The sequence below is a fragment of the Oncorhynchus gorbuscha genome, linkage group LG08 (assembly GCF_021184085.1).
Source record: "Oncorhynchus gorbuscha isolate QuinsamMale2020 ecotype Even-year linkage group LG08, OgorEven_v1.0, whole genome shotgun sequence".
Classification (NCBI taxonomy): Eukaryota; Metazoa; Chordata; class Actinopteri; order Salmoniformes; family Salmonidae; genus Oncorhynchus; species Oncorhynchus gorbuscha.
The window spans coordinates 28,319,947-28,332,693 of NC_060180.1; the positions used below are offsets into that span (position 1 = coordinate 28,319,947).

The 12,747-nt window shown below is 43.1% G+C and overlaps 1 protein-coding gene across 1 annotated transcript; it reads right to left on the reverse strand.

The window, feature by feature from the left end:
- Positions 1–197: 197 nt before the first annotated feature.
- LOC124041450 (NAD-dependent protein deacetylase sirtuin-1-like) lies at positions 198–12,413 on the reverse strand. The gene is made up of 9 exons (XM_046359041.1): positions 12,001–12,413; positions 11,444–11,515; positions 11,063–11,304; positions 10,033–10,185; positions 4,054–4,201; positions 3,388–3,467; positions 3,023–3,206; positions 2,108–2,893; positions 198–1,950 (listed from the first exon to the last, which is right to left on the reverse strand). Exons 1-9 carry the CDS (start codon positions 12,368–12,370, stop codon positions 1,652–1,654), a joined length of 2,334 nt encoding a protein of 777 aa, XP_046214997.1. The 5' UTR covers positions 12,371–12,413; the 3' UTR covers positions 198–1,651.
- Positions 12,414–12,747: the final 334 nt, after the last annotated feature.

The following is a 12,747-nucleotide window of genomic DNA, read 5'->3' on the forward strand; positions in this document are numbered from 1 at the left end:
CAAAGGTATCTCTGATGTGGCTTGAAGAAACGTCTGACGTTTCGTGACAATGGTCGTGCTGACAGCGTTCCCCAAACCCTTCCCGTTGTTCAACTGGTCATTCAGTACAGCACCGTTCCATTGAACGTTCCACAACGCAATGTAACGCAGCCCAATATTAGAGTGACATTATTTTGACAACAATAGTTTGACACATGCCATTTTGACCGAATTTTTATTAGTAATTTTAGACAAAAACACAACTCTTTCTGTGTGACTTTTGCAGGCATAAGAACTTTAAAAACACAGGCCTATACTGTAAATACAGTACACATTGTCAATTAAATACAGGCAGTCATATTTACATAAAGGGTAACCTCAAATGAGACTATGTGCTATATTATGGCCTATTTGTTGGTGTATGGTGTTATTAAACCAAATATAAATATAGCAGATACATTTTTAAAGAAAACATGAAAAATAAATGTTTTGATGTAAAAAATAAACACTGCAGAGCATAACAAAAGCCGACTCTCACACATCAGCATACTGATTATAAGAACTCTTAAATGTAATTGTAATCATCTTAGTTCAACCATGTAAATGTTGTCCCTCCATTTGTGTAAAACCAGCTCCAATGGCGCTGCTGCAGTATCTGAACTGCATGCACTTACCTGTTAGTGGTCTTCTCAAACTAAACTTGGGACATCAAAAGTCAAATAGCATGCAACTCTCATATCTATATCCATTTTCTACACAACAGTGTGTTGTCACACCTTGTGATAAATTAGACTATTTCTGTGGTGTTCTCATGAAAATAAGGAAAAGGCCTACTATGAATGAACATTTTAGCAATTTAACTATCAAGATCAAGCTCAAAACAAATATTTGAATTTCATTCGAATGAGTTGCTTAAAAGAGTAAATTTAGCTCATATTAAACGTATCCCAGAACACTTGTATAGCTCTACAGGGTCTGTGTTAGGGCTGGACATTTCTCAGGAAAGAGTGAATAGGAGAAATTCAGTCACATCGACCAAATAGCTCATACAACCGAGGAAACATGAACAAACGCGACAAACTGCTGAAAAGGAAGAAAAAAAAGTGACATTTGCTCCAAGGTCATTGAACACAGATAAGGCTTTGTCTGCACAACGTATAACGTTTTCAATTTCATTTAGAAAACCATCACCTGCTCTTTGCTGAGTATGTCTCTTACATGTTACAAAGTACAAAAATAATAAAAGCTTGACTGTAAAAAGTAGCTGCCAAATATCGTAAGGAAAACAATGCCACCGCTCAATATATTCTTTACACTTCAGGTGGTGGCTAAGGTTTTTAAGATTTAATGCAAAACTGTTGGGTGTATGGGCTGGGGGGGATTATTCTTTGGTCTATGTTTTTTTTCTGTTGCTTTCTTCACCATTCACCTTCTGAAGTGGATTGGTTGAGTTGAGCTGCTGTTTATTTAATTGTAGTACACAAAACGTGTAAACAAACCACCTGCAGCTTGTTAATGTGGTCAGACAGAAGACAACGAATTTTCAGCACATGCATGCAAAAGTATCAATGCAATCTAGACTTTATGAAAAATGTATAATAGGAGGTGCTGTGGGTGGACAAAAATATACAAAACAAATATTTGTAAAAAAGACTGCAAGTGCTTTGTTTTTCTAAAGGTCTGTGGTGTTCTGGACATTTTTGTCTGTACTCTCCATCTGCTTCACACTCGAAGTGCCCTCGCAGGCTTGCTTGTGTGTTACTATGTCAATGAGGCAGCCCTCGCCCTCCTCTGCTGGTGTGCTCTGGTCCTCCTCGGCATCGCTGTCTTCTTCCTCGTCGTCCTCCTCCTCCAGGCTGGAGTCCTCACTGTTGCTCCCGCAGGAGCTGGATGTCTCGTCCTCCGAGTTGGAATACACTTCTGCCCCGTGGAAGATGTAGTGATTTGGTGCTTGGAATAGGTATTGAGAAGCTGGGAGAAAAGACATTGAATTTAGGATGAATTTTACAATATGGAAACACGTTTTGTCGTCATAACATGACAAGACGTATTATCATCAAAAGGTTGTGGAAATATAATTTCACAATTTTGCACAAAATCTGAGGTAAATTAACACTTCAAATTTTACTCTCAAGGCGCTTGCTGATAGGACTTCGACTGATTTGACTCATCCAGCATCGTCGGCGAACTTCAAGGTTGACATGTTGGTCATTTAATCCAGAGGGTTCTTCCCTTTGCGTGTCCGCTGACGGAGAATCTGAAATCTCCATTCTCTCCTCATTGGGGGACTGAGTCTTTGAACAAGGCTCTTCTGGAGCCTCTGGGACAATCTGCACTTTTGGAATAGGCTCTAATGGCACTGCATCGAATTCAAGAGTGTCTTTCGGACAGGGCTCTGTCGCTACTCTGTTGACTTCCAGGGTGCCTGTGACATTCTGAGTCTTTGGACAGGGTTCTGTTGGTACTCCAACTTCAAGCGTGTCAGAGACAATCTTTGTCTTTGGATAGGGCACCGATGGTACTCCATCAAATTCAGATGTGTCTGTGTCATTCTGCTCAGTCGGACAAGGTTCCGTTGGTACTCTGTCGCCTTCTGGAGTGTCTGTGACCGTATGAGTGTCCGTCTCCTCTGAGGCACCGAACGATGAGTCTGTGTGACGGGTCTTCTGTTCTTCTTCTGTTGGCTTACTGTGAGTGGACAAGGCCTCACAAGGTGTCTGTGACCGCGGGGGTTTCTCTGTGATCTCACTGAGTCTTAAGGAGTTGTAGCACAGTTGCTCAAAGTCTCCGCCCAACCGATGGCAGAGCTCGTTAACGATGACGTCACAGTCCCCAAGTAGCTCCACGTCAAAGTTGAGGTGAGGCAGCTGCTCCCGATTAATCAGGACTTGAGGCACTTCATGAGGAATGGAGGCTGGATGGAAAGAGAGTTCACCTGTTACACATGCATAGCTCGAGATCAAGACTAATACATGATAACATTGGTAATAGCATTGCTCATCTTGGGCATCTAAAAAAAACACACATTTTATTTTCAACATACTTGGGATGAGAGCCACAGGTCGCACTTTCAGTGAGGACCCAATGACGATAAGGAGGTCCACTTCATCCTTATCCTGCTTCATTGCTCTGTGGAACAGTTCTGGAAGATTCTCTCCGAAGAAGACAATATCTGGCTTCATGATCGCCAGGGGAATATCTCGACACCGTGGACAGTGAGGGACAACCTAGAACAGACATTTGTATTCAATATGAAAACAACAAAAAATAAATGACAATTCAGCAGACTGGATGCTACTGTACAAGATAGGCTGATAACTTCAAAATGCCACAAGTCTGTCCAACAGTATACATAAATTCACAGATTTGACACTGGTGATTATTAATAGGAACCATTCTTGCCAATACCTGATTAAAAATGTCTTCCCTTACAGCCTCACAGTCAACCTTGTGTTTACAGATGAGACAGGAAGCGGTTGCAAAAGACCCTGAAATACGAGGAGTTTGTGGTTAATATTAGACCCAGAACCATAAAACACTTAGCATAGTATTATGTTTGACATAGACAGAGTATACAAAACATTAGGAACACCATTCCATGACAGACTGACCAGGTGAAAGTTATGATCCTTCAGTGTAGCTGAAGGGGAGGAGACAGGTTATAGGACTTTTAAGCCTTGAGAAAATGGAAACTGATTGTGTGTATGTGTCACTCAGAGGGTGAATGGGCAAGACAAAACATTTAAGTGCCTTTGAACGGAGTATGGTAGTAGGTGCCTGGCGCACCGGTTTGAGTGTGTCAAGAACTGCAACGCTGCTGGGTTTTTCACACTCAACAGTTTCCCATGTGTATCAAGAATTGTCCACCACCCAAAGAACATCCAGCCAATTTAACAACTGTTGGAAGCATTGTCATCAACCTGGGCTATCATCCCGTTTGGAATGCTTTTGACACCTTGTTGGAGTCCATGCCCTGACAAATTGAGGCTGTTCTGATGGCAAAAAAGGGGGTGTAACTCAATATCAGGAAGGTGTTCCTAATGTTCTGATCACTGTGTATATTACAGTATGTACCATGACACTGGATGATCCTCTGAACCCCAGCCACTTGTTCAAGAGTGTCAATGTTTTGGGTGTAGTTACGTAGTAGCTTCCCATGCTTGTCCAGCATAGATATGAATTTGTGACAGGGCGAAGGTTGGAACTGTCCAGGATAGATCTCCTACAAGAGAGCAGAGCAATCATAACCATCTCGCATATCAAAACAAGTGATAGTAATCATTTAATCTAATATACTGTATCAGTCAGAAGTTTGGACACACCTACTAATTCAAGGGTTTTTTGACTGGTACTAATACACACACACACACACACAAAAATACACACTAAGGGTCCAGTTTATTAGGTACACCACCCAGTTCACAAAAAATGGCTCGCTCCTACAGACAGTGAGTCGTAGCTTGCTATATAAAGCAGGCAGACAGGCGACTAGGGTTTACCAAGAACGGTGTGACAAACAAACATCCAGTCAGTGGCAGTCCTGTGGGTGAAAACAACTCGTTGATGACCGAGGTCGAAGGAGAATGGCAAGGATCGTGGAAGCTAACAGGCGGGTTACAAGCAGGCCAATAGCGGTGCAGTACAAGTGGTGTGCAGAACGGCATCTCGGAACGCACAACTCGTCGGTCCTTGCCACAGATGGGCTATTGCAGCAGACGACCACAACGGGTTCCACTCCTATCAGCTAAAAACAAGAAAAAGTGGCTCCAGCGGGCACGCGATCACCAACACTGGAAAAACATGGCCTGGTCAAACAAATCCCAGTTCCTGTTTTGTAATTCTGATGGCAGAGTCAGGATTTGGTGTAAGCAGCACGAGTCCACGGCTCCATTTGTTTGGTGTATATGGTACAGGCTGGTGGTGTAAAGGTGTGGGGAATGTTTTCCTGGCACACGTTAGCTCCCTTGATACCATTTGATCAATGTTTCCATGCCCCGAAGAAATCAGGCTGTTCTGGAGGCAAAGGGGGAGGTCTGACCCAGGACTAGATGGGTGTACCTAATAAGTTGCAACTGTATATATGCACAGTTGAAGTCGTAAATTTACATACACCTTAGCCAAATACATTTAAACTCAGTTTTCCACAGTTCCTGACATTTAATCCTTGTAAAGATTTCCTGTTTTAGGTGAGTTAGGATCACCACTTTATTTTAAGAAGGTGAAATGTCAGAATAATAGGAGAGAGAATTATTTATTTAAGCTTTTATTTCATTCATCACATTCCCAGTGGGTCATAAGTTTACATAAACTCAATTAGGGGCTGCAGGATAGCCTAGTGGTTAAGCGTTGGACTAGTAACCGGAAGGTTGCAAGTTCAAATCCCCGAGCTGACAAGGTACAAATCTGACGTTCTGCCCCTGTACACTGTTCCTATGCCGTCATTGAAAATACAAATTTGTTGTTAACTGACTTGCCTGGTAAAATAAAATTAGTATTTGGTAGCATTGCCTTTAAATTGTTTAAACTAGGTCAAATGATTCAGGTAGCTTCCCACAATAAGTTGGGTGAACTTTGGCCCATTCCTCCTGACTGAGCAGGTGTAACTGAGTCAGTTTTGTAGGCCTCCTTGCTCACACACGCTTTTTCAGTTCTTCCCACAAATGTTCTATAGGATTGAGGTCAGGGCTTTATGATGGCCACTCCAATACCTTGACTTTGTTGTCCTTAAGCCAGTTTGCCACAACTTTGGAAGTATGTTTGGGGTCATTGTCCATTTGGAAGAACCATTTGCGACCAAGCTTCAACTTCCTGACTGATGTCTTGAGATGTATCCACATAATATATAGCTTCAATATATCCACATAATTTTCCATCTCATGGTGCCATCTAATTTGTGAAGTACACCAGTCCCTCCTGCAGCAAAGCACCCCCACAACATGCTGCTGTCAACCCCGTGCTTCAAGGTTGGGATAGTGTTCTTCGGCTTGCAAGCCTCCCCCTTTTTCCTCCAAACATAACAATGGTCATTATGGCCAAACAGTTCTATTTTTATTTAATCAGAACAGAGGACATCTCTCCAAAAAGAACCATCTTTGTCCCCATGTGCAGATGCAAACCATAGTCTGGCTTTTTTTATGACGGTTTTATAGCAGTGGCTTCTTCCTTGCTGAGAGACCTTTCAGGTTATGTGGATATAGATACTTTTGTACCAGATTCCTCCAGCATCTTCACAAGGTCCTTTGTTGCGGTTCTGGGATAGATTTGCATTTTTCGCCCCAAAGTACATTCATCTCTAGGAGACAATGCGTCACCTTCCTGAGCGGTATGACGGCTGTTTATACTTGCTTACTATTGTTTGTACAGATGAACGAGGAACCTTTTTTTTTACCTTTATTTAACTAGGCAAGTCAGTTAAGAACAAATGATTATTTTCAATGACAACCTAGGAACAGTGGGTTAACTGCCTGTTCAGGGGCAGAACGACAGATTTGTACCTTGTCAGCTCGGGGGTTTGAACTTGCAACCTTCCGGTTACTAGTCCAACGCTCTAACCACTAGGCTACCCTGCCCACCTTCAGGCGTTTTGAAATTGCTCCCAAGGATGAACCAGACTTATGGAGCCTACAATTTTTTTTCTGAAGTTTTGGCTGATTTCATTTCGCTTGACATCATGGGAAAATCAAAAGGCACTGAGTTTGAAGGTAGGCCTTGAAATACATCCACAGGTACACCTCCAATTTACTTAAAAGGCTATTTGACATCATATCAGAAGCTTCTAAAGCCATGACATCATTCTCTGGAATTTTCCAAGCAGTTAAAAGGCACAGTCAACTTAGCGTATGTAAACTTCTGACAATTCATTTCAGAATTGTGATACACTGACTTGTAAATTAAATAATCTGTCTGTAAACAACCGACTTGCCAAAACTATAGTTTGTTAACAAGAAATTTGTGGAGTGGTTGAAAAACTAGTTTTAATGACTCCAACCTAAGTGTATGTAAACTTCAACTATATACACTGCTCAAAAAAAAATAAAAGGGAACACTTAAACAACACAATGTAACTCCAAGTCAATCATACTTCTGTGAAATCAAACTGTCCACTTAGGAAGAAACACTGATTGACAATAAATTGCACATGCTGTTGTGCAAATGGAATAGACAACAGGTGGAAATTATAGGCGATTAGCAAGACACCCCCAATAAAGGAGAGGTTCTGCAGGTGGTGACCACAGACCACTTCTCAGTTCCTATGCTTCCTGGCTGATGTTTTGGTCACTTTTGAACGTTGGCGGTGCTTTCACTCTAGTGGTAGCATGAGACTAAGTCTACAACCCACACAAGGGGCTCAGGTAGTGCAGTTCATCCACAATGGCACATCAATGCGAGCTGTGGCAAGAAGGTTTGCTGTGTCTGTCAGCGTAGTATCCAGAGCATGGAGGCGCTACCAGGAGACAGGCCGAGTACATCAGGAGACGTGGAGGAGGCCGTAGGAGGGCAACAACCAAGCAGCAGGACCGCTACCTCCGCCTTTGTGCAAGGAGGAGCACTGTCAGAGCCCTGCAAAATGACCTCCAGCAGGCCACAAATGTGCATGTGTCTGCTCAAACGGTCAGAAACAGACTCCATGAGGTTGGTATGAGGGCCAACGTCCACAGGTGGGGGTTGTGCTTACAGCCCAACACCGTGCAGGACGTTTGGCATTTGCCAACACCAAAACTGGCAAATTCGCCACTGGCGCCCTGTGCTCTTCACAGATGAAATAGGTTCACACTGAGCACGTGACAGACGTGACAGTCTGGAGACGCCGTGGAGAACGTTCTGCTGCCTGCAACAACCTCCAGCATGACCGGTTTGGTGGTGGGTCAGTCATGGTGTGGCATTTCTTTGGAGGGCCACACCCAGCCCTCCATGTGCTCGCCAGAGGTAGCCTGACTGTCATTAGGTACCGAGACGAGATCCTCAGACCCCTTGTGAGACCATATGCTGGTGCGGTTGGCCCTGGGTTCCTCCTAATGAAAGACAATGCTAGACCTCATGTGGCTGGAGTGTGTCAGCAGTTCATGCAAGAGGAAGGCATTGATGCTATGGACTGGCCCGCCCATTCCCCAGACCTGAATCCAATTGAGCACATCTGGGACATCATGTCTCGCTCCATCCACCAACGCCACGTTGCACCACAGACTGTCCAGGAGTAGGCGGATGCTTTAGTCCAGGTCTAAGAGGAGATCCCTCAGGAGACATCCGCCACCTCATCAGGAGCATGCCCAGGAGTTGTAGGGAGGTCATACAGGCACGTGGAGGCCACACACAATACTGAGCCTCATTTTGATTTGTTTTAAGGACATTACATCAAAGTTGGATCAGCCTGTAGTGTGGTTTTCCACTTTAATTTTGAGTGCGACTCCAAATCCAGACCTCCATGGGTTGATAAATTTGATTTCCATTGATCATTTTTGTGTGATTTTGTTGTCAGTACATTCAACTATGTAAAGAAAAAAGTATTTAATAAGAATATTTCATTCATTCAGATCTAGGATGTGTTATTTTAGTGTTCCCTTTATTTTTTTGAGCATTGTAGAAAATAATTCAGCAAAAAAAATAAACGTCCTCTCACTGTCAACTGTGTTTATTTTCAGCAAACTTAACATGTGTAAATATTTGTATGAACATAAGATTCAACAACAGACAAACTGAACAAGTTCCAGAGACATGTGACTAACAAATTTAATAATGTGTGTGTGTGGGGGGGGGTGGCAAAATCAAAATTAAGTCAGTATCTGGTGTGGCCACCAGCTGCATGAAGTACTGCAGTACATCTCCTCCTCATGGACTGCACCAGATGTGCCAGTTCTTGCTGTGAGATGTCACCCCACTCTTCCACCAAGGCACCTGCAAGTTCCTGGACATCCAACAGGTTCTAGACGTGCTCAATGGGATTGAGATCCGGGCTCTTCACTGGTCATGGCAGAACACCGACAATCCTGTCTTGCAGGAAATCACACACAGAACGAGCAGTATGGTTGGTGGCATTGTCATGCTGGAGGGTCATGTCAGGATAAGCCTGCAGGAAGGGTACCACATGAGGGGGGAGGATGTCTTCCCTGTAACGCACAGTGTTGAGATTGCCTGCAATGACAACAAGCTCAGTCCGATGATTCTGTGACACACCGCCCCAGACCAGGAAGGGACCCTCCACCTCAAAATCGATCCCACGCCAGAGTACAGGTCTCGGTGGAACACATTCTTTCAACAATAAACGCGAATCTGACCATCACTCGTGGTGAGACAAAATTGCGACTTGTCAGTGAAGAGCACTTTTTGCCAGTCCTGTCTGGTCCAGCGACAGTAGGTTTGTGCCGATAGGCAAAGTTGTTGCCGGTGATGTCTGGTGAGGACCTGCATTTACAACAGGCCTACAAGCCCTCAGTCCAGCCTCTCTCAACCTATAGCGGACAGTCTGAGCACTGATGGAGGGATTGTGCGTTCCTGGTGTAACTCGGGCAGTTGTTGTTGCCATCCTGTACCTGTCCCACAGGTGTGATGTTCGGATGTCTCTTTCCTGTGCAGGTGTTGTTACACGTGGTCTGCCACTGTGAGGACAATCACCTGTCCATCCTGTCTCCCTGTAGCGCGGTCTTAGTCGTCTCACAGTACGGACATTGCAATTTATTGCCCTGGCCACATCTGCAGTCCTCATGCCTCCTTGCAGCATGCCTAAGGCACATTCACACAGATGAGCAGGGACCCTACCCTGGGCATCTTTCTTTTGGTGTTTTTCATTAACAGTAGAAAGGCCTTTTTAGTGTCCTAAGTTTTCATAACTGTGACCTTAATTTCCTAGCGTCTGTAAGCTGTTAGTGTCTTAACGACCGTTTCACAGGTGCACGTTCATTCATTGTTTATGATTCATTGAACAAGCATGGGAAACAGTGTTTAAACACTATACAATGAGGATCTGTGAAGTTATTCGTATTTTTACAAATTAGGGCCTTGAAAAAGGGACGTTTATTTCTTTGCTGAGTTTATATAGAACACTTTAAATCCACAAACCTTAGCAAACTTGAAAAAGGGCCTTGGGTCTCTTCTGAAGTACTCTATATCAAACATTGCTTGAGGGTCTGGAAGATCTGGGAAATCTATTGCAAGCCTTGCATAAATGCCATCTCTGGATCGAAAGTCTGGTATTCCACAAGAAACAGACACCTGAGGAAAAACAAACCATAAGTTCTAATACGGCAACTGTGAAAGCTATACAAATAGACACAGCAAAACATAATGTAGGGTGTCCAATTAAAAACATTTTTTTTTTTACAAATGGCTTAAATATGTAAATTTTTCCAAACCTCATGTCTATCGTAATCCATTCAAAAGGAAATTTGACCCTTGTATGATGGCCAGAATTAGGGTGACTAAATCAGAGACCAGAAAAAAAAGGAAAAAAAAAACATTCTGGAAAATGTCATTGCGCCAGCAAGCTGGATTCTGTGCAAAAATGAAGGCTACTGGCTACCCGTCAGGCTCACTTTCCCCATTTGAATTTGTCATCATTCTTCTCAAAACCGCAGGACATAAAACAGAGGTAAGATGGATATCGATTGAGACATGACATGTACTATTTTAATATTTTACTATACATTTTCCATTAATTAGACATTTGTTTTTCAAAAATGTCTCACATGAAATGGCAACAGAGCATATATAGCTTTTCATTTTCAAAGCCGTTTTACATTTAATTCAGCTTGGGTCATGCCAATTTGCGACCTGCAGAAACAAACTTGGAGGACGACGACCACAAAATGTAAAATCTTCAAAAGTTGTCACGAGAAACCTGCATCGCTATGTCAACAGAACTCGTTACTTATCGGATGTATTAGGTTACGAAGTCTAACTTTTGGCTATAATGTTAATGATACGTTTGAGGAAAACCCCACTGACGATTAAGAATATGAATAATCGTACGTCTTGGTAAAAATGTATTTCATGACATAAGGAAGTGAAATTTCATCACCAAAGCACATTTTCACCCACTCTGGGCAGAGTGGTTGGACACCCTACTTAATGTGTTCCCTGCGATACATACTCCAGCACCAGTAAGCACAAGGATCTTTTTGCTTTCATGGAGTATCCGAACCACGTCCTCCAGGGTGTTTATGTCTTTCCGCTTCTTTCTTTTAGGAGGCTCCGAAATGTTGATGATGATCTGCCACAGCGTCATGTCATCCAAGTCCGGTGGAAGCACAGTCTCTGGAGGAAGCAAGTCTTTCAATATTGTCCTTGGATCGGTCTCTCTCATGATGTGTTGCTGGATAAAACTGTAGGAACCTAATTTGAGAGAAAAAAAACATCAATACATTTAAATAGCTTAAAACATGTTATTGTATCTTGAACATGATCTGGGTTGCATTTAATTGTGTACTAAAACTGGTGTATTAAAAAATAGGGTATATTTGTCATCTTGTACCTATCTGTGGTTGTGGTGTCCAGTCACTGGAACTTGCATGTGAGGATCGGTCATCATCCTCATTGACACCGTCTGGGTAGGCAAATGCATTTGGGTTTAAGCTCCTCATCGTCAGGGTCAAGACACTCAGAGAACACGATGGGAAGTGATCGTTTTGTTGATTAATTTAATGAACAGCATCTACTCCGAAAACAACTCAATTATGGACTGTATTTTTGCATTCCTTAAAATTTGCAATAAAAACTAAAATGGCATAAAATGACTAGCCAAATAGCCAATATTGATAGTTAGCTAGCTCTCCCGCTAAATGTAGTTACATTTTTATGGCCGGGTGGGTAAAAGCATTGGCTAATAAAGTCGTATATCTTGCGTAATGCACGCAAAGTTTGCTCGTTTCAAACTTCAGGCTGACGTGCTGAGGAGCTACCTAGTAGTAACTTAGTTACAAAGCTAGCCCAATTGGTATCCAACTAGGTGGAGCAATCTAACGTTAACCAGACATGCAACGATCGAGTGCGCCAAAAAACTTGGCATACTAGCTAGCTAAATTATCCTACCTGCAGGCTCCGCCGTGGGTCCAGACGCCTTGTCTAAATTCACTACACTTTCCTGAGGCTCGAAGACCAGCAGCCCATTGTCTCCGCCTGGTGCTGCTGCTGAGGCCTGTCCTACCGACATCACCGGCTCAATCTCCTTCTCCTTTGGCTGCGCAGAAATCGCCGCCGCCAAACTCTCACCAGCCTCTGGCCCATACGTAACTTGCTTAGACTGAACAATTTTGAGTCCACATTCTATGGCCATGCTCATTTTGGCCTTTTTTGAATCTGGTTCTTCATTAGTTGAAGTGCTGGAACTGGCTCCAACAAGGATATTCTCCCCGTCCGCCATCTTCAGCTGATAAAGCCGCTGTGTACTGTGGTAAAACATTCTTCCGCGGTCGACAGCTGGTTATTTAAATGGCGAATGTGATTCGCTCTCCACCAGTAGTTGTGGCGAAGAGTTTCTAAACACAGAGGCGCAACATTGCGTCAGTTCCGGGAACTAATTGAGAAACAGAACCAACAGACCAGGCGGTGGTTTGGGAAGTCATTGACAGAAGTGCAAAATGTTTCCCCATTTGTTCATTTTCCCGAAATCTAAAGGCACACCCTAGATTCAATTTTATTGGTCACATACACGTGTTTAGCAAATGCTATTGCGGTTGTAGCCAAATGCTTGTGACCAAGTAGTTGAACATGTTATTACTCCAACGTCGTGAAAGTCACAAACAGACACGTTTTCATTTTCGTGAAAAATAACTTTAT

Bases quoted from the DNA above. Each gene is read 5' to 3' on its own strand.
- LOC124041450 (XM_046359041.1), bottom strand. From the start codon at position 12,370: ATGTTTTACCACAGTACACAGCGGCTTTATCAGCTGAAGATGGCGGAC. The intron at 3,468-4,053 runs GTACATACTGTA...CTCGTATTTCAG, and splicing joins GAGGATCATCCAGTGTCATG to GGTCTTTTGCAACCGCTTCC. The intron at 2,894-3,022 runs GTATGTTGAAAA...CTTTCCATCCAG, and splicing joins ACCTGTGGCTCTCATCCCAA to CCTCCATTCCTCATGAAGTG.